The 24,742-nt window shown below is 45.5% G+C and overlaps 1 protein-coding gene and 1 long non-coding RNA gene across 2 annotated transcripts in view; one reads left to right on the top strand and one right to left on the bottom strand.

The window, feature by feature from the left end:
- The window catches only part of LOC116069945, an 11,265-nt gene extending 5,218 nt beyond the window's left edge, over positions 1 to 6,047 (bottom strand). Inside the window, exon 1 of the long non-coding RNA XR_004110224.1 lies at positions 5,649 to 6,047. This is a non-coding gene — a long non-coding RNA (uncharacterized LOC116069945). The remainder of the gene's footprint in view (positions 1 to 5,648) is intronic.
- A 1,276-nt stretch (positions 6,048 to 7,323) lies between these two features.
- Prss54 (serine protease 54) lies at positions 7,324 to 24,615 on the top strand. The gene is given in 6 exon segments (XM_031340975.1): positions 7,324 to 7,359; positions 7,361 to 7,412; positions 11,460 to 11,631; positions 17,620 to 17,878; positions 18,931 to 19,059; positions 23,860 to 24,615. Coding segments are annotated over 6 exon segments (1,179 nt in total). The 3' UTR covers positions 24,391 to 24,615.
- Positions 24,616 to 24,742: the final 127 nt, after the last annotated feature.

Genomic DNA, 24,742 nt, shown 5'->3' with positions numbered 1-24,742 from the left:
AAAAAAAAAGGAACACATTTATCTCTTTGATATTCAGATTTCATTCCTGTGGCAGAGTTCTATTTTTAAGTCTTTCTTGAGGGACCCACATAGTTTTCCAATTTAAACCCTTCCCTCTCTGCACAGGGATTTCTGTCTCTCCACGCCCTCACCAATGTTTGCTTGTCCCCTGTCTTTTTTAAAACAGCTGTCCTAGCAGATGGTCGGGGACGCTGTATGTAGTTTCTGTATACCTGCCAACCACTTGTGTGTCTTCTTTTGAGAAATATCTACCCAGGCCCTTTGACCACTTCAGATTTTAAAAAATTGCAGTATCTATATCTATATCTATATCTATATCTATATATATATAATCAATCAGATTTATGTATTAATAAAATCACAATTTACAAGATGCCAATACAATAATTTCAGAGTCAATCGATAATGATAAAAGCTTTATCTCAATTATTCTAACCTTATGATATCATAACTGTGGCTGGTTCAAGCCATGCTGGATAATGTCTGCCTCCATTCTCTTTCCTTTCCCTCCTACGCTCTCCAGCTCTCCCATTCTTAGCTCTGCCTCCCTTTTCCCCCAGTATCTGTTTTAAACACAGGGTCTCTCAGTGTAGTTCAGGCCGACCTCAAGCTTTCCACAGTTTCAGGTCTTGTGGTTAAGCTTTAATCCAGTTTGAGCTATCTTTGAATATAGCGTGAGAACAGGATCTATTCTTCTGCATGTGGATATCCAGTTTCCCCCGCAGTGTGTACTAAAGGGACTGTCTCCTTGTGGTGTTCTCTTGGCAGCTTGGTTGATGATTGATCAAATACCACAAATGCATGTGGGCTCTATTCTATTCTACTGGCCTAAATATCTATTTTTATTCCAGTGCCACACTGTTTCGATTAGTATAGCTTTGTGGCACACTTTGAAATGAAATAGTGACAAGCTTCTAGCTTTGATATTTGGGGGCAAAAGAAAAAAGCTCAATTCAAGGTTTTCTGTGGTTCCATTTGAATGTTAGGATTTTTTTTCTATTTCTACAAAAAACAACACTGATTTGTATTTGTTTGTTTGTTTGTTTGTTTCTGAGACAGGGTTTTATTACATAGATAAGGCCAGCCTCAAACATAGAGGCTCATTGGCCTCTGCCTGTGAAGTGCTGGGATTAAAGGCATGTGTTGCCATATCTACGGCCATTATTATTATCATCACCATTATTATTATTATTATTATTATTATTATTATTATTATTATTATCATTATCATGCCTTTCAATTTTTTGATAGGTGGGGATTGCATATAATCTGTAGATGAAGAATTAGATTTTTAAAAATTTTTTATTGTTATATGTAAGTATACTGTAGCTGTCTTCAGATTCCCCAGAAGAGGGCATCAGATCTCATTACAATGTTTGTGAGCCACCATGTGGTTGCTGGGATTTGAACTCAGGACCTTCGGAAGAACAGTCAGTGCTTTTAACTGCTGAGCCATCTCACCAGCCCCAGAATTAGACATTTTAACATTAATTCTTTCAACCCCCAAACAGAGACTATTTTCCCAGTCGTTAGTATCTCCTTTCAGTACTGTTTCATGGCTTTTAGCTGGCTGACAAATGGTTACCCTTCTGATTAAACTTATTCCTGAGTATTTCTGTGTTACTGTTATGGGATTGCTGTCTTGATTTCCTTGTTCACATAGTTTGTGGTTACTGTATAGAGACACTGCTAATTTTCTCTCTGTGTATGTACTCAGATGTGTGTCAAAATAGGTTGATACATATGCATGTGCCTGTGCATGTGTGTGTGTGTGTGTGTGTGTGTGTGTTGGTATGCCTGTGAACATGCCAGCATAGGGCTGGGATTGGAGCTCAGTTGGTAGGGTTCCTACCTAGTGCACATAAGCTCTTGATTTAATCCCCAGCACTACATAAACACGGTAAAGGGCAGCACTTAGGCTGTGGAGGCAGTAGGATCAGTTCAAGGCCATCCTCTGCCATAAAGCGAGCTTAATGTCATCCTTGGAATTTATGAGACCCTGACTCAAAAGCAAGTTGGTAAATCTGTTGTGAGTCAGTACATGCCTACAGAACTAAAATCCAGAATTTGGAGAGGATGTTATACACCAGGGCTCAAAATAGCATTCTTCACAATAGACAAAGGATAGAAAAGTCCCACATGTGTACCCATGGATAGATGGATGGAGAAAATGTGGTATTTAGAAAGGAATGAAGCATTTAGGGTGATGCTCAGTGGATAGAGTGTACAATGTACAAACCTGAGGTCCAAAGTCCACATAATCTCCGGTGGCTGTGAAGACCCACTTATAATCCCCAAGGTTCAGTCAGAATCAGAGGCAGGGAACTCCTAGAGCTAGCTGACTATGGCTATGAGCCTTATTGGCACTCTCCGGGTTTTACTGAGAGACTGCCTCAGTGAATACACACACACCCCTACACACATAAGGAATGAAGTTCTGACCCATGCCTCAACACACATAAATGATAAAGATAGCACAAAAATGTCAGACACAAAGGGACAGATACCACGTGGATCTAATAATGTGTGGGACCACAAGCAACCAGATTCCTCCAAAATAGAATGGTGTCTGTTGAAGGAGGGCATGCGTGTTGTTACAGTTTGATAGAGGAAGTTTCCCTTTAAAAAAATGAAAACCCTCTGGAACCAGACATGGTGGGGCATACCTGTAATTTCGGCATATAAGAGGCAGAGGTAAGAGGATTGCCACCAGATTGAGGCAAGCCTGGTCTACATAAGTTTTGGGCCAGACCTCCAGGACCGCTACATAAGAAGATCCTGTTTCAGAAAAAGAATTCTCTGCAGAGCAGAGATGTTGCCCAAAACCAATCTATTAGCACCACCGAAGTGCTGCTTAGAAGCTTTAAATGATAATGGGGGGGGGGAGTTCTATGTGGATTTATCACAATAGGAATAAATGAATGAATAAGGCAAACTAGTAAAAAACGACAGTGTAAGGAACTCTAAAAGTCTGCCCTTCCATTAAAAGCAAGAGAAAAATCTAATAAAAACCATTAGAGTTAAGTTTTTTCAGAACTCTGGGAAACAAGGTCTTAATGGAACCAGAAGAAAGACTAGAAAGAAAACCACTCAGTCTTCAGGAATATAGATCTGTGGTGTCTAGCTACAACTTTCAACAAAGAATCATGGGACACACAAAGAACCAAGAAAGGATGGTCTGCATGCAGAGTACTTACACGGTGCTAGGGATGAGCCAGGCCTCGCCACTGAGCCACAGACCCCGCCCAGTTAGCTATTTTGGGAGTATTCAAATAACTAGATATTAAAAAAATAATAAAATTATGGGAACAGTGAATGAACAGTTAGACAGTATTGGTAACTAAAGAGTTAGAATATACAAAAGGACCCAAATGGGAATTTTGTAGCTGAAAAGCTTAACCCCCTCCCGCTCCCATCACAAATTCCATAAAGCATTTCAGTTGCAGATTAGAATAGCAAGGAAAAGGATAATTTCCTCAGGATATCATCAGGCCTGAGAAACAAAGATAAACAAATTAGGATACCACCAAGTACATCAACAAGTGTGTAATGGAAAGAGAGAGATAAAGGGGCAGAAACACTCATGGCTACAATGGCCAGAAAAGTCCCAGATGTAATGAAAATGTGACTCCATACAGGCAAGAAGTCCAACAAGCTTACGTCACATAAATACGAATAGTCGCATTATACATGATAGCACCAAAGTAGAAACAGTACTCTCATGGGGGAAGAATGAATGGTGGTAATATTACATGTGTGGACATACATGTAATACTAGCCAGCCTTAGAAAGGAACGGAGCACCAACACACACAGTGACACGGAGAGCCTTGAAATCGTCACGCTATACACAAGATGCCAGACACAGAAGGCAACCAAGTACACAACCCAGTTTAGAGGAAGGTTTAACACAGGGAAATGCAGAGAGATGCAGGGTAAACTGCTGATTGGCATGGACAGAGAGACAGGAGGAACGGGACTATAAATAACCAGAAAAATCTTGAAATATCTCTGCAAAAAAAATGTCAAACAATTGAATACCAAAGACAAAAGGACAAACCACCACAAACTTGGTGCTTGTTCAAAGATCAGTGTATTATCTAGTTCGCTGAATCCATAAATCATAACTATATTTTTCAGTGTTTTCAAATCATTTACAATGTTTAGTTTGGAAACTGATAGTTTAAGTTAGTTGAACTAGTAGACTATATATCTTCATTTTAAATGCTGGGGGCTGCGGAATAAGTCTGTCTTTTCTTTGAAGGAGACAGTGAACCGTTGATTTTATTTTATTTTTTAAAGATTTATTTATTTATTTTATGTATATATATATGAGTACACCGTTACTAAACAGATGGTTGTGAGCCTTCATGTGGTTGTGGAGTATTGAATTTTATGACCTCTGCTCACTCCAGTCAACCCCGCTCTGGCCCAAAGATCTCTTTATTATCATAAGTAAGTATACTGTAGCTGACTTCAGACACACCAGAAGAGGGTGTCAGATATCATTACAGATGGTTGTGAGCCACCATGTGGTTGCTAGGATTTGAACTCAGGACCTTCAGAAGAGCAGTCAGTGCTCTTACCCACTGAGCCATCTCTCCAGGCCCCATTGATTTTTTTTTTTGTGACCTAAGAGGACAAATGAGATTTTTCTTGTGAAATGACTGATTGGTTGGTAATGACTGCCTATTCTGAGGGGAAGGGTGCAGTGTTAGATTAGTGATGTCTGCTATGAACATGGCACAGGGGAGCTGATTGTTTACAAAGTCAGTCAATTATTTTCTTCTATTCAATATCTTGGTGAAGGAGAAAGCAGACGCCTGTTTTTCGGGGTGATACGTAGCCTCTTTGTTTCATAGACATAATCAAAGAGACGATTTCCTTCAAAAGTATTGGGCTTTTCTAAAAAAAGAATTTTTTAAAAAAATAAAAAATAAAAGTTCATGGTTTATAAGTAACCCCTCACCTATGCACCCATGAGTAACCCAAAGTGAACTCACTGCTTCACCAGGCTAGATCTGGATGGAATCATTTCTTCAGTCTGATGCTTGTGCTGCCTCAGGTGAATAGAAACAGACTCAAGAAAAGGCCACTTGACAGTCCCTGTTCCCCTCCCCCACCCAAGAGCAACTATTGCCATATCCCAGTCTCTACCTCTACTTCCTCCCCAGATAAAAGCAGCCTCGACTTAAGCAGAGAAACTAATGGCTCACCATCTCTAGGCTGCAAACGTCTGGGTTCACACTCTCCTGTCAACCTCCAGGTGGCTGACTCCAGGGAAGTGACCAATCTGAGCCATTGTGCCCTTGTCTGGGAAGCATTTCCTTTGTTCTTGCAGGGAGGGTGTGGCCGGGGAGTGAGAAAATGCTCAGGAAGGGTCTTGGGGACTTTCAACATCAAACAACTGGCCAGATCAGTTCTCACTGCCCAAACCCGACCCCCCAGAGGACATCAGTGGACAATAGGAGACAGCCATTGCTTTCTTACGATCTGCATTCTGTCCCCCCCCCCCACACACACAATACTGCCTGTCTTTGGCCACTATTATCCACCAAGTAGGTCTCTTCTGAGAGCCCATGCCAGCAGTCCGCAAGCTCTCTGTGTTTCTACAGAGTTCCATCTTACCATGGTTGTCAGTACTTGTTTAGTCAACAGTTGTGCAAAGCCAGGACTGCTGAAGAGCAGATCCCACCTGGCTGCATGGTTTCTTGGAGCCTGTCCAGTAGTGTAGCTGGGACTCACAAGCCAGAGGCCTCCAAGAAGCCATCCTGGCATCGGGACTCAAGATATGCTTAACTCTGAAAGGCAACTTGTCTAAACGGGGCCAGGTGCTGAGAAAGGGACAGCCTACGGCTACAATCAAGGACCTTGACATCTTGCAAAGGGAGAAATCTTCTTAGTCATAACCAGAAAGCATCTTTCAAAATAACCCCAACAAGGTCAGGCCGTTTAGACATTTCCTCCTGTTCCTCTTAGGTTCTCAGGTCCACCTGTTTGCTGAGAGATGCCGTGGTAACCAGGACGCCATGGCGCCACAATGGAACATTCTTCCCAAGGCATAGAAGAAACTCCGCTGTAGAGCTCTGCTGCATAAGGCCACAGTGAGTTCGTTTCTCCTTTAGTTGGAATAGTTCACGGAAGAACTCGGAGCATCATCCTGAGGACAAAAGAAACATCTAATGTCATGAGGGGAACATGGTGACTTAGAACTGTGCACACAGTTTCCTTAGGTCATGGTGCACAGTTTGAGGCACCAGGATATGAGGTGATGCTCCCAAGGGCTTAGGGGTTCAGACTGTTTTGAGCTCATGTTTCAGATTCGCTGCTTAAGTGGCTGTGTGACCTTGTGCATGTTACTCCATGTCTCTGGCTGTCAGTTTCCGAGTCTGTAAAATGGGGATTATGAGAGTGTCTGTGTCTAGGGTGTCTATATGAGTGTACAAAGCAAATGTTGGCACTGTTACCAGTGATGACATCCCAGCAACACTTGATGTGAGATGGATTTTTTTTTTTGGTTTTTTGTTTGTTTGTTTGTTGTTGTTGTTTTGTTTTCATTTTTCGAGACAGGGACTCTGTGTAACAGTCCTGGCTGTCCTGGAACTCACTCTGTAGACCAGATTGGCCTCTCACAGAGATCTGCCTGCCTCTAACTCCCGAGTGCTGGGATTAAAAACCGTGGGCCACCACTTGCAGCCTGGATGTGAGTTTTAGTAGGAGGGAGACATCACAGTAAGACGCTAAGCCCTGGGAGAGCTCCCGCCAAAGCCCCTTCTTCTCTTTCAGCAGTGTTTTATGGCTATAGAGTCAAAGCAAGGGTTGAATTCCACAAATCAAAAGCCAACCCTTTTTAGAGAACCAACTCTCTAGCACAGCCAAGGCCCCAGGCTGCTCTGAGAAGACAACTGAAAAAAAAAAGAAAACAAAGAAAAGAAAGCAGACTACCTCTCTCCTTGGGCCATCTCACAAGCTGCTAGCCAAGCACCGGAGCCAGAGAGCCTCTTCCTTACCCATTCTTACACAGAACCCAGGGATGGAGATGTGACAGGTCAGTTTACTCCATCTGGGAAAGAAACAGGCTTCTACAATGGGGATCACCCCCTTTGGGGAGCAGGGGAGCTTGCCTGTGGAAGGTGACAGGGAGCAGGGGAGCTTGCCTGTGGATGGTGACAGGGAGCAGGGGAGGCTGCCTGTGAATGGTGACAGGGAGCAGGGGAGCCTGCCTGTGGAAGGTGACAGGGAGCAGGGGAGCCTGCCTGTGGAAGGTGATGGAGTCACGAGTCTTCTGTCTTCCCAGCTGCTCATGGTGTTCGCTGTGCTTCTCTCTGGGGATGGCAGAGATGAGAGGGATGCTGCTGGTGCTGCTGTACATGTCCCACTCGTCATCTGCCAGTGAGTGTGCAGTCCCTTCCCAAGGCATTCAGTGACAGGTGGAGCCTGGAGTGAGGTGGGGGTGGGGGTGGGGTGGAGGGTCATCCAGGAGAACAGGGTGGCCCCAAATGCCCAGAGAGGGACTCACCGGGCAAGAAAGACCATCCTCAGCCCTTTGTCATGGGCAGCATGTGTGAGTGGCAGGAACTAGGAAATGCAGAGTGTCAGGGCATGGATGTGGGTCTAATTCTAAGGGTGGGAAAATCAGCAATAGGGACCAGAATGGCCTGTGGGGCAGAAGTGTCAGAGGGAGAACTTGTCCACCTGGAGTGCTCTGAGCTTTGTGAACTGTGACCATTCATCAGGACTAGTCCCACAGCAGCAGAGGTTTCCCAGGTTGCATAAGTGGCTGCTATTGTCCCCTCCTCCTTGGCCTGTAGACTGCTCAGGACCAACAAGTCCAGCCTAGGAAAGGACAGGTAACCAAGGGACAGCTGAGTCAAGTAGGTTCTGTCCACCTTTGCTGCCACTGGTTAAATGGAAGATAACACATGTGCACGCACACACACACACACACACACACACACACATACACACTGTGCAAAGGCCCTATACCATCTTCAGCCTCCTCCATTTCCCTGCCAAGGAAAACAAGAGATGCTCAGAAACACAGACATGGCATCTCTTCTGCTCAGCCATAGCTGAGACTCCCCCTCCCCCCAAAAAAACCCTTATTCTCTGGACCAAATTTTCTCATCATGGCATTATCAATGGAATAGGGGCACAAGGCAGGGACTCTGCACAAGTACTCTGATACCCAGGTACTTAAACAGCACCCAAATGGCATTTTGGAAAAACGGAATGTCGTCTCATACAAGGAGGCCCTTGGCTGGGGAAGGATTGGCTAATGCCTGCCTTATAGATCACCAGTTTCTCTAGAGAAAAACCAAGGCCAAGCCAAGGAATTTCATTGTTGGTATTTCTGCAGTGGTTAGTGGCTTTAGTGTTCTCCCAGCGAACTCTGTGGATGGAAATTTGGTCCTGGGAATACCCCATGATGAAGAGGTCCGCTGTGCTCTTTCATGTTGTTTATTTGTTTTGTTTTGAGACAAGAGTCTCACTACGCAGCATTGCCTATCCTGGTGCTCACTAGGTAGACCGGGCTGGCTTTGATCCACCTGTCTCTGCCTCCTGAGTACTGAGATGAAAGGTACATGCTGCCATGCCTAGCCCTCTCTGAGTTCCTGACAATACTGTAGATGGCGATGGACTCAGTGTATTGGAAATGTCTTTGCTGCTGACATCCTAGGTCACCACCAGAAGAAGCCCTGCCGTTTTTCCTGCATTTTCTTCCAAACACTTAGCATATCCTTTGGGTCATATCTCTCTGTCCCAGACCATCAAAGCCCATTCCTGCATGCTTAGTTCTCAACCCCAGTGCCTGGCAGGGCTCTGTGCAAGTGGATGAATGGCTGAAAAGGCATTCACTGGGAGTCCAGTGCACAGGATCTGCTATGGGTGCCTGTCACACAGCATGGAGACCCAAGGCCACCAACACAGAAGTAAGCATTGATTGGAGAGCGAGCAGGGGGTTGGCTTGCGTTTTTGGAAACAGAATTGCCGGTGTTGCCCCCAAGGCTCATCACAGTCATTTATAGAGCTATCGTCTGCATATTCCCATAACCTCTGGTATGATCTTGCAACAGTCCCAAGTGGTGTACAGCCAGGCCCATGACTACACCTTTCAAAAGAGGAAACAGTGTCAGAGAGAGTAGTGGCTTGCCCAAGATCTCAGCACACTAAGAGGCTAACTTGACTCTGAAGTCTGCATCCAGGTACTTCACAAGCACACATCTACCCTGGTAAATGTTTAGTAAGTGCAATCAATGTCTAGAGACTCTTGTAGATGCCTGATACTCTCAGGATGGAGAATCTCCACACCCTGGCTCCATAAGGAGCTGAGGAGACCTGTGGGCACTAGAACTCAACAGAACAAGATATATCAATGGTGGAGGGAGGACAGGGAACAATGGAGGGAGTCAGCAACCTATGGAGCAACATAGTTCATGGAATTGCCATCTTGTTATGAATGATGCCAGGAAAATAGGGGCTCAGCTCACCCTACCCAGAACTATAAGGAAGCCAGTCTCTGGCCTTGCCTTCACCTCCCTTCTCTTGCTACCATGATCTTTCCTGTTCTAACAGTCTCTATGCTTATATGAATATAATTGTTAAGGACAATACAGGTCCATCCAACCTCAGACAGAGGGAACATATCATGTAAACAACATTTGTATTCTCCTGGAAACAAAAATCCAGGCTTCCCAGGAGACCGCTGGACTGGATAGTCTAGAAGGAAGAGGCTGAGCAGAATTGGGAAGGGGGACAGAGACAGCTTCCACATGCCAGGACTTTTACCTCCTTCATGACAGGAAGTCAGGGAGTTGATAACCGACAGAGTCATTTTACTCATGCACCAGAAAACTTATTGAACACCAGCCAGATACTAGATGCCGCACTAGCTCCTAGGAACTCACTAATAAGCAAAACAGACCTGGTAGGAGGAGCCATGTGTGCCAGAAGCTCGAAAGGGGATGCAGGGAAAGGCAAGGGTGAATTTAAAGCTGAGGGGGTCTGGAACACAGATCACGACAAGGTGAGTGGTGGAGTTTGGATTACTCTGCACTGGCTCCATAGGCTTGCTGCCTGTGTGATGTAGACAGGTGCCATCTACCCTCAAGCTGGAGTTCTCCATCCACCTTAGCAGTGCCTGCCTTCAGGGTTATGGGAGGATTGTCCCATTGTATGTGAATGCTGGAAGTGCTCAAACCTTTGGGCCTCAAGACCCTTTCATACTCTTAAGTTATTGGAGGGCCCTAAGCTAGTTTTGCTGCAAGGTGTGTGTGTTCTAGTGTTACTTCTGTTGATGAACACCCCACCAGAGAGATTCAAGCAAATAGTCACATCACGCCCATAGTCAAGAGCTGCCTACTTGCTCTCTAGCTTTCTTTACTTTTTTTTTTTTTTTTTTTTTTTTTTTTTTTTTTTTGGTTTTTCGAGACAGGGTTTACTCTGTGTAGCCCTGGCTGTCCTGGAACTCATTCTATAGACCAGGCTGGCCTCGAACTTGGAAATCTGCCTGCCTCTGCCTTCCAAGTGCTGGGATTAAAGGCGTGCACCACCACTGCCCGGCACTATTTTTTTCTTATTGACAAGGTTTTACTATGTGGCACTGACTGGCCAGAACCCTCTCTGCTCACTATGTTGGTCAAGCTGACCTCAGATTCACAGATATCCCCCTACCTCTGCCTCCTGAGTACTGGGATTAAAGACCTAAGCCACCACCCCTGAGGCTTCTTTACTCTTACACAGTTAACGACACCCTCCCCCCGCCCCCAGGAAGTGGTACTGCCCAGTGCGATCCTGTTCTTCTTATATCAATCAGCAGTTAAGACAGTCCTCAACAGACAGGCTCTCAAACCAACCTTATCTAGATAATTCTTCATTAAGACTCTCTTCCAAGTGATTCTAGGTTGCATCAAGTTGACAACTAAAACTAACCACCACAGACTTTATTTTTCTTCACGTTTACCATAGTAGAAAAGAAACTAGAGAAAGCAAAAGCACAAGGGTATACAAATCTATGCATGCATCCATTTGGCCATCAGAGTGCTAGCATCCCGAATCTGGAAAGCTGCACCATACACTTGTGAGAGGAGAGTTGAAGAAGCAAGCAACAGCTTTTCCCTGAAGGAAGGGCCTAGACTACAGGATGCCAGACAAGGCCTAGCAAGAGGTGCTGCGCTTGGCTGAGAGGCGCCAGTAGCAGAGTCTAGTGAGACTTTTACAAGGTTCAGAGATGCTGCCAAGCGTCTTTAATGTGGAAGATCTCCTGGGATAAACACAGCATCAGGGTGGTAGAGTGAGCCCCAAGCAAAACACCCAGCGGAACAGGAGTCCCAAGGTCCGGGGAATGGTGGTGCTCACGGGGGAGGGGGGGTGGTGTGGGAAGGGTGGGGGTGGTGGCTAACTCCTTGCCACAAGGTGAGGCCTATGCTCCCTCTGCAGTTTGCGGCATCCAGAAAGCCAACTTCGTGGACATGTTAAAGGAGAACCTCGTGATCAGCGCCGAGTTCCCCTGGGTGGTGTCCATCCAGGACAAACGGTACACTCACCTGGCGTTCGGCTGCATTCTCAGCAAGTTCTGGATCCTCAGCACTGCCTCCGCTCTTCAGGACAGGCTAGTGCTCCCCTGGGTGAGGGTTGGAGAGTGGAGTGTCCTATAGACCTGGGGACTAGTGGGGCCTGCAGGATAAACTCTGGGTTTATCCTTGCACCAAGGATAGCCTGTGTCAAGGTCCTGAGCTCTCCAGTGGCTCATGGAACTTTGCTATATGAGGACCGAGGGTGGTGCCAGTGAAAAGCAGGATGCTATTTGTTGTGTCTAGGGAAGTCTACTTGTAATTTTGCCACAATCACAGAGGCGTGGATTCATTGATTATATCCACCGGGTGTCCTTCCAGGATAAGTTAAGGAAGTCGACACGAGCCCTGTCAAGACACCCTGGGCCTTACAAATGTCACTGCCACAGACAGAAGCCCACAGAGAAAAGTGGAAAGAAATTATAGCAGCTTTCAGAATGCTTTTCTCTGGGTGCCAAGAAAACCCCTGGCTTCTTTTCTCTAATTGCACTTGCATATGTATCCCCAAGTACATATGCATATGTACCATAGCTCAAATTCTTACAAGGAAGAAAAAAATCACTTGACTAAATAATTTGGCAAATATTCTAAAAATATTTTCATAAGTATTGTAGAATACCTTACTTCTAGTCCAGTGAACTTAACTTTTGAGAATCGGCATTAAGAAGGTGATTTCAACCTCTTGGGAGGGAAGCTTTCATGTTCAAGGTTGCTCATTGCATGGCTAATAACACTGAAAGCACCAGAAAGCAAGTAACCATCTAAGGGATAGCATGACACAGGCCTGGGATCTCAGCACTTGGAAGGTGGAGGCAGAAGGATCAGGAGTTCAAGGTCATCCTTAGCTATATGCTGAGTTTGAGGCCAGCCTGGGCTACATGAGACTTGGCCTCAAATATGAACACACACACACACAAACCAACAACAAAAACCAAAGAGCAAGCATTCAGTTATCACAGATAGACAAATGATAATTTCTTGCATACCCTGTATGTGAGATAGTATAATATGCATTACAACAATGGAGGGAGGAAACGGGGATTTGTTGGCATGTGCTTGTGTGAGGTGCCCATGTGTGTGGCTCATGTCTGCATGTGTAAGGGTGACATTAAGTGTCTTCCTCCATTGCTTTCCACTTTCCTGAAGCAGGGTCTCTCATTGAACCCAAAGCCCACTGAGTTGGGCTGGTTTTGTCCAGGGTTCCCTGTCTCTACTTCCTGAGGGCTAGGATTGCAGGCAGGCTACTGAGCTTTTATCTGGGAGCTAGGGATCCGAACTCCGGTCCTCATGTTTGCAAAGTGACTGCTTTATCCACTGAGCCATTACCCAGCCTGAAAGTAGAATCAGCTTAATTAGTTAAAGAAATTATAGTGTAGGGACCTGGTAGGATTTTCTGTAATAGCTGAATTTTTAATACTTGTTTTATGTATTTTAAAATTGCATTTTTATTCTTTTTGTGCTCATGTAAAATGATACGCTTCATATGACATTTTTTTGTTTGTTTGTTTGTTTTTCTTTTTTTTAAAATTTTATTATAAGTAAGTACACTGTAGCTGTCTTCAGACACTTCTGAATAGGGAGTCAGACTTTGTTACGGAAAGTTGTAAGCCACCATGTGGTTGCTGGGATTTGAACTCAGGACCTTCGGAAGAGCAGTTGGTGCTCTTAACCACTGAACCATCTCTCCAGCCCGTTTGTTTGTTTTTCAAGACAGGGTTTCTCTGTGTAGCCCTGGCTGTCCTGGTACTAACTTTGTAGACCAGGCTGGCCTTGAACTCAGAAGACATTTTATTTTTATTTATTTTCATAAAATATATTTTAATCATGATTCCCTCTCCCCCAACTACTCTCTACCTCACTACCTACTCAACTCCCTTCATTCTTTCTTTCAAAAGCAGAAAGCGAAAACCCACAAAAAACGAAAATCAAAACAAGCAAAAGATCAACAAAATTAAAAAAAAAAAAGAGCCAAACAAGACAAAAATGGAACAAAAAGGTCCACAAAAATACCACTGAGTTTGATTTGTGTTGCCCAACTATTCCTAGGCATGGGCCTTCCTTCCCTAGAGTGTGATTGGCATACCCAGTACCCAGTAGCTCTACTAGAAAGAACTGATTCTCCCTTTGCCAGCAGGTTATCAATTGCAAAAAGCTTCTTGATTAGGGCTGCTGCCTCTAAGTCAAGACGGAAACAAACCTACTGATATTCTAACCTTGGACTTTCTGTGTCTGCTTCCCACTCTCAGTGCTGGGACCCTGTCTGGTTTAGACCAGTGAAGGTCTTTTGTGTGCTGCCACACTCTCTGTAAATTCACATGCACATCAGTCCTGTTGTGTCTGGAAGACATTGGTTCCTTGGAGTCATCCATCACCTCTGGCTCTTACAATGTACCTCTCCTTCCTTATAGAACCCTGAGCCTTGAGAAGGAGGGGTTTAATGAACACATCTCGTTTAGGACTGAGTGCCCCCAAGACTCTCACTCTCTGCACACTGTCCAGTTGTGGGTCTCTGTCTTAGCTCCCCCTACTGCAAGAAAAACTGTCTTTGATGTGGTTTGATGTGTATGTCAGTAGGAGTCATGCTATTACTGTGTTCCTTTAGCAGAACAGTAGCCTTTCTCCCTAGGCCTGTGACCTATGTAGCCTCAGGTTCTTGGCCACTTTGCACCAGGGATGGGTTCTGTTTTGTGGAGTTGGTTGGTTACTCCCATGTTGGTGCCACTGTTACACCAGTATATCTTGCAGGCAGGTTGCTGTTGTAGGCCAGGGATTATAGCTGAGTGATATTCACGATTACTCTTTCCTCTGGTTCTGTGCTGAATCCCTTCCAGAACCACGAGTACTAGTCAGTCTGAGTGAAGCTTCTAGTTAGGCACCAGATCAGCTTCTCCTTGTTCAACGACATAAGGGATGTCTTCGGCAATGTGGCTTTACCATCAGGTTGTAGAGAGTAACCGATAGCCTTGGCAATAGTCAGTGATGTTTGGGGGAGTCCATGGGGTCCCTTTGGCCAATGATTCAGTAACATATAACCCATTCCTGACACTGGAGGTTTACTTGGTGCCATATGATGTCGAGTTCATCCACCCTTGACCCTCACACTGGTCGGAATATATATATATGTGTGTGTGTGTGTGTGTGTGTGTGTGTGTGTGTGTGTTTGTGTGTGTGTGTATGGTTTGTTTACAGAGCCTTGACTTTTATTATTTAAAAACATTACATATTTATTTCGCTTCCTGACCCTGTGCTTGTGTCTACAACATGTTCACAACAATTTTCCGCTCCTCAATGATGAAGCACACCCGATCTTCCATGGACACACTTAGCACAGAAAGGACCGCTGCAGGACCTGCCAATGTGCTTCTTTGTTTTAGACAGGCTCCTGAAGACTTAGGTCTTCCGGCATGAAGCCCTCGCAGTCTGTCTGGGAGGTATACACACACATACAGATTTTGGTGCTTTCCGAGCCTCCTTGGTGTAAAGGCAAATAGCTCTATTGCCAGGGTTCAAGACATCTTAGTTTTGTCCGAGGTTGTATTGCAGGAAAGCCTGCAATGCTGTCAAACTTCTGAGTGTCTCTAAAGCACTGTCTTTAGAAGGGCCAGAATTTACATGTTTAAATGGAAATCCATGTATACAGGTGACTCTCCACAAAGAAGCGAAAACATCCCTCAGTCACCAGTTTCCTTCCCTTGCATCATGTCCTGTCATCAATTTCCAGGGTATTTCTCTTCCAAAAAAAACAAAAAACAAAAAAACAAAAAACAAAAAAACAAAAAACAAAAAAACAAAAAACTAATGTGTTCATGGGTATCTACTCATCTTTCCAAATTGGTTCTTAGGTCTAGTACACAGACAGAATCCTCTCTCCCCTCATCAGCTCAGGTTTCCATAACAAAATATCGTAGACTGGGTGGGTTAGCCACAAAGTCCGAGGTTAGTGTGCCAGCATATTTACTTCCTTCAAGCTGTGTCTTCACGTGGCTATTCCCCTCTGTGTGAAAATGAAACAGAAAAGAGATTGTGGAAGGCTCCTGATATCAACCCCAGTCCCACATACACACACATACATACACACATACATACACACACATACATGCATACATATATACACATACATACAAACACACATACACACATATACACACATACATACATATGTATGCACATACACACATACACACACATACGCACACACATGTACACACACATAAAACATACACACATATATACACATACATACACACACATATACATACATATGTACACACAGACACATATACACACATACACACACACACACACACACACACACACACACACACACACACACACACACGAAAAAAAGACCCCTCACTCCCAGTTCATGTCCTCTCTGTGGCTTGCTCTTCCTTTCCACTGAAGACCTTCTAGGTATCGCTCTCCCCATCCCATAGCTCCGGCTTCAGGTATGAAATGTTTCTGTGGAGAAGTCTGAGGTGATTCTGGTTTTAAGCAGGGTGACTCCGAATGCTCATATGCCAAGGAGACACCTGGCTCAGCCCTGCCTCCCAGCGCTGGCTGTTATTCCTCATTTCACTTTCACGAGTCATCTTTGATGGACTGGGTGTCCAGGTATGCTAGATGACTCCCATCTGTGTCACTCATGAGCCACTCTCTACTCTTCCCCCTTCTGGTGGGCCCCAGAGGGTGGGCCTATATGGGTGACAGCAGCGGTTTGTCTTGCCTGCTGCTTCCTGTTGGGTCACATCAATGCAGCATACAATGACTGGAGGAGACACTACCATCAGGATCTCTATTCTCCTGAGGTGAAGTGCTGATTGACTCTGTCATCCAGCTCCATATAACTCTGCCTGACCTAAAACTCTTCTCACCTAGGGAGTCACCCGTGTCTGAGACCTGGGCTTTCGAGACCATGCCTCAATGAAGACAATGAAAGAGCGACGCAGAGTGATTCCCAACCTCAGTGCGTGCTCGCACACACACACACACACACACACACACACACACACACACGAAAAAACAGACATACAAGAAAACTTTGTTAGCTTCTATCTCAGTTTGGTCATTGTTCTCAGCCTACTTACTAAGGCTTTAATTTCGCCTTCTATTCTCCTGCATGCTGTTTCTAACTTGACTTTCATTCTTGACCTTTTTGCTGAGAATCTTCCCACCCAGCTGCTTCTGAGCTTAGTGGTAGCAGATGTCACCAGTCACTCCCAGCTGTCTTGCTTGGATGCTAGGTGTTCAAGCCTCTTTATGGTTTCACAGTATGCACACTTCCTTCGAGCTCTTATAGTCTCTTGGGTGCATCCCAAGGGATGAAGAAGAGAATACCCAGCTTAACTCCACCACTGCTAATCACTGATATGCCATATCTTCCCACCCAAAAGCCATATCATAGCATTCATAGGATATGTAAGGAGAGAAGCATTAAATTGCTAAGACTGAGAGTGAGAGTTATGATTACATAACTGGTATGATCACTACTGTGTTTAAAAACACTTCATATGGAGAAAGTTACCCAGTAGCATGTGAACACATGATCGTTGGTTTGTAAGATAAATGTATTAAGACAGAAGAATCCCCCATGAGACCTTGGGCTCACAAGGGAAAGCACAAACCTAGAAATTCAGAAGAAATTCCTTGGAGACTGAGGTCAAAGGTATGAGTAAAAACTAACCCAGGGTTTGGACAGGTGGCTAAGTGGTTAGAACGCTTCTTGTGCTTCCAGAGAGCCCAAGTATGAGTCTCAGCAACATTAAGTAGCTCACAACCACCAGTAATTCCAGATCCAAGAAATCCAATGTCCTCTTCTGGCCTTGGCATGTATGTAGCAGCACACGTTCACACACACACACACACACACTCATTAAAAGCAAAAACAAAACAAAAAAAAATACCTAGGGAGTGGGTTGGATGAGCATGGCAGGCTGAAAATAAAAACCATGAGAAATGAGAAATGAGGGAAGTGGGGTGCTTCCTTGCTGCCTTGATTTTTCAAAATCCCTTTTGTTGTCTTCTAGGAAGGAGGTTATTGCAGTTGTTGGTATATCTAACATGGATCCCCGAAAGACTGACCATAGAGAGTATTCAATCAATACCATCATCCCCCATGAGAACTTCAACAACTACTCAATGAGCGATAACATAGCCCTCCTGAAGACAGAATCTGCCATGCATTTCAATGACCTGGTCCAGGCCATCTGCTTCATGGGCAAAAAGCTACATAATCCACCAGCCTTGAAGAGCTGCTGGCTAGCAGGATGGAATCCCACGTCTGCAGTTAATGCATTCCTTCTCCTAGAAGAGGCTTGTGTGTGTGCTGGCAGTGGGGGTGACTCTCCGATGAAGTTCTTTAGGGCTTGCGTTAATGAGGATGTTTGATGTTTAGGGTTGATTCCTAGGGTTTGTCTTTGTGGGTTGGCTCCCCTCCTCCTCTTCCTCTTCCTCCTCCTCTTCCTCCTCTTCTTTCTCCTTTTCCTCCTCTTCTTCCTCTTCCTCCTTCTCCTCTTCTTCCTCCTCTACTTCCTTCTCCTCTTCTTCCTCCTCCTCTTTCTCCTCCTCTTCTTCCTTTTCCTTTTCCCCTCCTCCATTTCCTGCTCCTCTTCTTCCTCCACCTCTTCCTCCTCCATTTCCTCCTCCTCCTTTTCCTCCTCTTCCTCCTCTTCTTCCTCCTCCTCTTCTTCCTCCATTTCCTCCTCCTCCTCTTCCTAGTCCTCCTTTTTCTCCCCCTCTTCCTCCTCCTCCTCTTTACCTCCTCTTCCTCCTCCTCCTTTTCTTCTCTCATCTCCTTTTCTCTATTTTCTTTCTCCTCCCCCTAACCCTCCCCCTCCTCCTCTTCTTCCTCCTACCTACTCTTCATCCCCCTCCTCTTCCTCCTCTTTCTGTCTTCTCTCTTCTCTTTTTCTTCTCTTTTTTCTTCCTCCTCCCCTCCCTCTCTCCTCCTCCTCCTCCTCCTCCTCTTTCTTCTCTATACCTAAGCAGTAAACAAGCAGCAAACTGCCTCACCAAATGCTGGGAGGAGTAAGGGGATGAGAGCTGAGTGTACACTTACCTAAGTTGCCCTTTTTCTGTCATCTTGGGTAAGAATGAAACAAGGAAATGCATAGATAGTCTTTAGGTATGAAAGAAGGGCGAATTGTTCTCTGTCTGTTTACAGATTCAGATTCAAAGCAAAGATATCGTTTTCAGTAAAAACTCCGACACAGGTTCTGATTTCTATGGGTAAAGGGGACTTTTCTGTTCACTCCTCTTTGGCTATGTGAGTTGCTGTTGTATTGACACAGGACCACTTTCTTGTTAATAACTCTTGGGCTCTCTGTTGCATGGTCCAGACAGGAAATCACATGACAATGAGTATCCTGAGGAAAATCTCCGTGAATGACATTGAAGCATGTCCTTTTCATAGAGATAGGAAAACAGAATGTGCCAGTCACATAAAGGAACCCAACGATGTTTGCCTGGTAAGAATTTGATCCAGTAGTACCCAAATCCCGAAAGTAATCATGGGTTGCATCCGAGGGACCAAGGGGTCATGGGAGTGCCTCCTTACTGGACAAAGGGGAATGAAGGACAAAGGGACAGTGACATGAGATTCATGTGTCTGGTAGGAATAACCCTTAGCAGAAAGTGTGTACTCAAAAACTCGCTGAATGACTGAGTGTGACACGACATACCTATACTTCTGGAGCTCAGCAGGATCGTGAATTTAAGGCCAATCTGAACTACATAATGACATCTTACCTTGACAAAGAAAGAAAAGACTGTTGAAAAGACTACACGGAGTTACTATTTCCAGTATAACAATTCAGCATATCCAGGTTACAGATGCTTATTAATGAGCTAAAAATGAAAGGTGTGGGTCCCGCCTTCTCCCACTTGTGGGTATGTATACAAGTCTGCAGGGTTGGAGCCACCACATCCAGTAGCCATGAATCATAGATTCTCTTTCGATACACTGTTTGCCAGGAACTGCCAATTTCTTCTCTAAGAACCTCTACTCTCTACACAAATACTGCAGAGAATAACTGTTCTATGGTCTGAGCAAAATGTGCAGAATTCACCAACATCTGGTTCAGGTCCCCTGATGTCTAAACCTACACTAATGTGGCTTACTAAAAGTAGTCAATAAATATTAGAATAAGGAGAAAAACTTAAGGTTAGCAGGCAAAGTTCTGTCTGTCTGTCTGTCTGTCTCTCTCTCTCTCACACACACACACACACACACAAACACACAGAGGGGGAGGGAGGGAAGGAGAGAGAGAGAGAGAGAGAGAGAGAGAGAGAGAGAGAGAGAGAGAGAGAGATACACTTTGGGGATCAAACCTAGGACCAAGAGCATGATAGGCAAATGCTCTACTTCTGAGCTGCATCCTCAACTTAACTCTGCCTTTGTAAGATGTTGATCACCTCTCTCTTCTACAAATAACTCCTCTGGTCAAGATGTTTTTCCTCCAAGAGGAAGGCAAGGGTTTTTTTTTTTTTCTTTTTTTTTTAGGGTAAAGAACACACACACACACACACACACACACACACACACACACACACACACCTCTTTCTAAAAATCTTTGGGTCCCAAAGACTTGATGATTCTCATTAAGCAACTTGTTTACTTTGCTCTCTCTGAAGTGGCTCAACATTGTGCTTGGCTCCCTGCCAGGGGAGGACATCAGCTGCTGCTGCTTCTGCTTATCCTTCTCTTCCCCCTCTTCCTCTTCCTCCTCCTTCCTTCCTTCCTTCTCTTCTCCCTCCTCTTCTTTTGTTTTTGTTTGTTTTGTTTTGCTGAGACAGAATCTCTCTGTGTGTAGCCCTGGCTGTACTGGAACTCATTCTGTAGACCAGGCTGGCCTCGAACCCACAGAGATCCCACTTGTTAGGATTAAAGGCATATGTTACCACTGCTCAGCCTCAGCAACTTCTCAAATTGGATGTTCTAAAAACAGTAGAAGTCATCGCTATTTAATAAAATCCTGGTAGCAGTTACATCACCAGTCCAGTACCACATTTCATTGTACCTAAGATGCCATCAACTGTAGATGCTGGCATAATTTTACACAATGCTAAGAACAAATAGAATGATGCTGGTTAGACTTTGCCATCAACGGACTCAAAATACATCATCTTTTCCAAGATGCTAAGTGTTGGAGTGTGCCTAGACCTTGGAAGTGGTGTATTATTAATGTGTTAAATGATCACCCAGCAAAGTTGTTTTTTAACTGTGGCACCCCTGTAAAATCTTTCATATGTATGTATGGTGTGCATGCAGGGTATGCACATATGTGGGTTCTTATGTGTATGTCTAGAACCATTGTCTTCCTAGATGAATCACTTACTACTCAAGACAAGGTCTCTCAATTGAACCTACAGTGTGATCGTTTGATGTGGCTAGTCTAGCTAGCCTACTTGCCCCATGTGTCCTACGCAGCCTCTGGAGCTCACCAGGCACTTACAGCATCTCAGCGTCCAAGTTCTAGTCCCCAGGCTTGCTCAGCACACACTTTATCCACTGAGCCAGCCTCAGCCACTAACCTTTAGCTTTTGAACTGAATTCTATTCACAAAACATCCAATGGTGACTTCAGTGTTTTCAATGTTTTCCTCTCTTGGAAATTTGATCTGGTGTCTGGATTCTGAACACCACACTTGTTGGGTATAGAGGAAACTTCCAGCTTTGGAACCTGACTAATGATTTTTCTCCGTGGATCCAGAACAGCTGCTGTGGACCTTTACTCTTTACTTTTATAGTTCTTTACAACTCTTAGAGGTTTTGTGGAATGTCAAGAGAGAGGACCACCCAGAGAGAGGGGCCCTTCTATGTGGTAGCTGCCCCTCACCCCAAGAGGTAAGACACAGCTACTTCAGGGGCTCTGGGCCAGTGGCCTCTGCTGCTTTTATTTCAGAAACCAGAAGTCATGGCTCTATTAGGTAGGGAAGAATGGGTTGGGGGATGACAAAAGAAAAAACTTAGTTCATTCTGAACCTGGGGTTAGCAGCAAAACCATGTGCTAGTCATGGCTATTGGTACTCACTATTGTACGTCAGAACCATCAATAAATTCCATCCATTTTCTTCCTCAAGAGCAGTTATAATCAACTGGGGGTAGGACCGGTGAGAGGATGGAGACCACACCGCTCATCAGCAGGGAGCTCCATGCCCCAAGAGGCCTTAGTGTGTTACAGACAATGGTCATTCAGCAGTCCTAGGTGGACAGCCAGAACCCTGAAATAACCTTTCAATCATCTGCCATTTGGCAGTGTGGGGGGTGACACAGCAGACTGTGAAGGAAATGGAAGTATAGGGGTACTGTGCTGCCCCTGGAGCGAGCAACAGAGAATAATATACAGCCTCTGTTGCCCACAAGCTGTTTCTACCCAGATATGATGGCGTCTTTGCAGAATGTGATGCTGCACCTCTGCCTTGTTTCCACTCCTTCTATCATTAACTCTCACCTCTGCTCGGCCCATACTCCCTAAGCAAGGGGGAGTAGATTGGGAGGGGATACCCCAGGCAGGGCCATTACCCAGGCCACAGAGCGGAAGCGGCTGAGAGGTCACCCTTTGCCTCTTTGTGTCTTCTCCTTGAGTTTTTCCAAACTGTTCGTTGTTATCTGATGCCACCCTGCTCACCAGTTGCCTCAGTCTTTCAAACAGCAAGAGCAACCTATCATTGGCCAGCCTGCCTGGCTCTTCCAGTCAAGGGGGCCTAAATTAAGGAGGGTGAATAGTCCTTCCTCTATGTCAGACCCAAGATGGACCGTGGGGTACAAACAGAGATTTGACACTTGCAGAAGAGGGGAGCCTCAGGTAGGAAAGGTGGGATACATGAAACCTGGTAGTTATCTTGTGCCTTCCCCCCATTTCCACAACTTCCTACAGAAAAATCACAGCCCCTGTAATCCCTCACGTAGCTAGCGATCGTAGCTCATACTTTGCTGAGTGCATACTGCATGCCCAGCATCAGCACTAAAAATGTCATAGGTGGGCTGGCGAGATGGCTCAGCGGGTAAGAGCACTGGCTGCTCTTCCAAAGGTCCTGAGTTTGGAGCCCAGCAACCACATGGTGGCTCACAACCACCCGTAATGAGATCGGACGCCCTCTTCTGGTGCGTCTGAAGACAGCTGCAGTAAATTACGATGGGAGCGAGCAGGGGCCAGCAGAGGTCCTGAGATCAACAGCAGCCACCCACATGATGGCTCACGGCCATCTGTACAGCTACAGTGTACTCATATACATGAAATAAATAAAATAAATCTTAAAAAAGAAAAAAAGAAAAAAGGAAAATGTCATGGGCACTAGCTCATCACCCCATTGCATTTGAACCAGGCCACTTGCCTCAGTCCAAACTACAAGAGCAGCATACCACTGGCCAGCTTGCTTGACTCTTCTGGTCAAGGGGGGCTGACTGCTAAATATGCTGAGCCTCTGCCTTCTTGCTGTGCATGAGGGAAGGTGTGTGGGGTAGAGCTCCTGAGTCCCAGAGCTCCTTCAGGAAAGGGAAGGCTGCTGTGTGGCAGGGCCAGTGAGCAGACAGAGGAGCTGCAGCTGTGGCAAGGGGCAGGAAGCTATAGAGCACAGCACAGCTCTACCTCCTGAGGGACACTGTCCCTTCCTCCCCTCCATCCAGCTCCTCCTCAGGAAGAAAGAAACAGGAGAAGGGTTCAGAGGTGTGATCGTTCTAACCCAGAATGGAAAGAAATACTGGTATCTGAGGGATACACAGCCCAAAGAGAGGAAGACTTGTGGTACTAGAAAAACACAAGATGGTTTAAATTGAGCCAGGAGGCTATGAGCAATCTGGGTACCGGGGCCCCAAATAATTTGCAGAATACAAAGAAAAACGGGGCCAAGGAAGTAGGGTGTTTGCCTTGCACAGAGCCCTGGAGTCAGGGATTCGATCCTCAGCTCTACGTTAAAGAACAGTTGTGGTAGTCGGTACTCCTCGCATGAGCGGGTGGAGTCACAGGGATCGAGTTCAAAGTCATCTTTAGCTACATAGTGAGAAGTTATATGAGATCCAGACTCAAAGAAGCAGGCAAGAAAGAGGGAGAGAGAGAGAGGGACAGAGGGAAAAAGCAGAGGGGGTGTGTGTGTGTGTGTGTGTGTGTCATAATTGGGGGTGGTTACATTTTAAATGGTAGCCTATAATTTGCCCCATTTCCAGAAAGAATCAATGCAAGACTTTCTAAAGCAGACACGGTGGTACAGGGATCTACTGAGAAGGAAGTTTTTCTGAGGCCTAAAGTCCTCTTCTGTCCTTTATTGCAGGGGGAGCCAGGAAGCCCCATGATGTGCCAGGTAAAGCGTCTGGATCTCTGGATCCTGAGGGGACTCCTGGCCTATGGAGGTGTCTCGTGCCCTGGCGTGTTTCTCTACACCAGTGTGGAAGACTACAGCGACTGGATCACGGCCAAGACAGGGAAGCCTGGCCTTTCCCTGTCCTCACTCCCCTTCTGGGAGAACTTGATCTCTGAGCTCCCTTTTCACGAATCAAGTGTTGCCCTGACAGAGAATTCATCTTCTGTACATAGCTATACTGACTGGACCCACTCCTACTCTCAAGGACAAAGAATGTCCACTACATACAACAAGCAGAAGGATGCTGGGCAGAACTTCAGGGTAAACGAGCAACCGGAAAGAGGCGGGCCTTCCAAGGTGGCTATTCAACCCATGTACTATGACTACTACGGTGGGGAGGTGGGGGAAGGTGGGGCTGGGTCTGGCCAGAACAGGCTGCATTGGTCCCAAGAAAGGATCTTGATGTCCTTCGTGCTTGTTTTCTTGGTCAGCGGAGTCTAGCTAGGAGCTAACCTACTACCACAGAGAAGCAGCTCAGAGTGCCAGGCACTAGGCATCTGCTGTACTGTTCTGGTGTCTGCTCTTGATAGGCACCTCTTGGCTGGCCATGGGCAGGCCCACAGCAGCACTGGGCTGGCGCTCCTTCCTCTGTCCCACTCCCATATGTGGGAAGGTCACTTTCATTTATGCTTGTGAACTAAATGTGGGCTAACACGTGTCAAACGATTAGAGTGTGCCCTTGTGGTTCTTTCAGTGTTATGGTTCCAGGGGCCAGGCTGCAGAGATATTCCCATGGGGAGATGTGGTCCTGCAGGTGACCATCTAGATGTGGCCTGGTAGTGGAGGGGACGCT

The sequence above is a fragment of the Mastomys coucha genome, unplaced genomic scaffold, assembly GCF_008632895.1.
Source record: "Mastomys coucha isolate ucsf_1 unplaced genomic scaffold, UCSF_Mcou_1 pScaffold22, whole genome shotgun sequence".
Taxonomy (NCBI): domain Eukaryota; kingdom Metazoa; phylum Chordata; class Mammalia; order Rodentia; family Muridae; genus Mastomys; species Mastomys coucha.
This window is presented reverse-complemented; position numbering and strand designations above follow the sequence as displayed.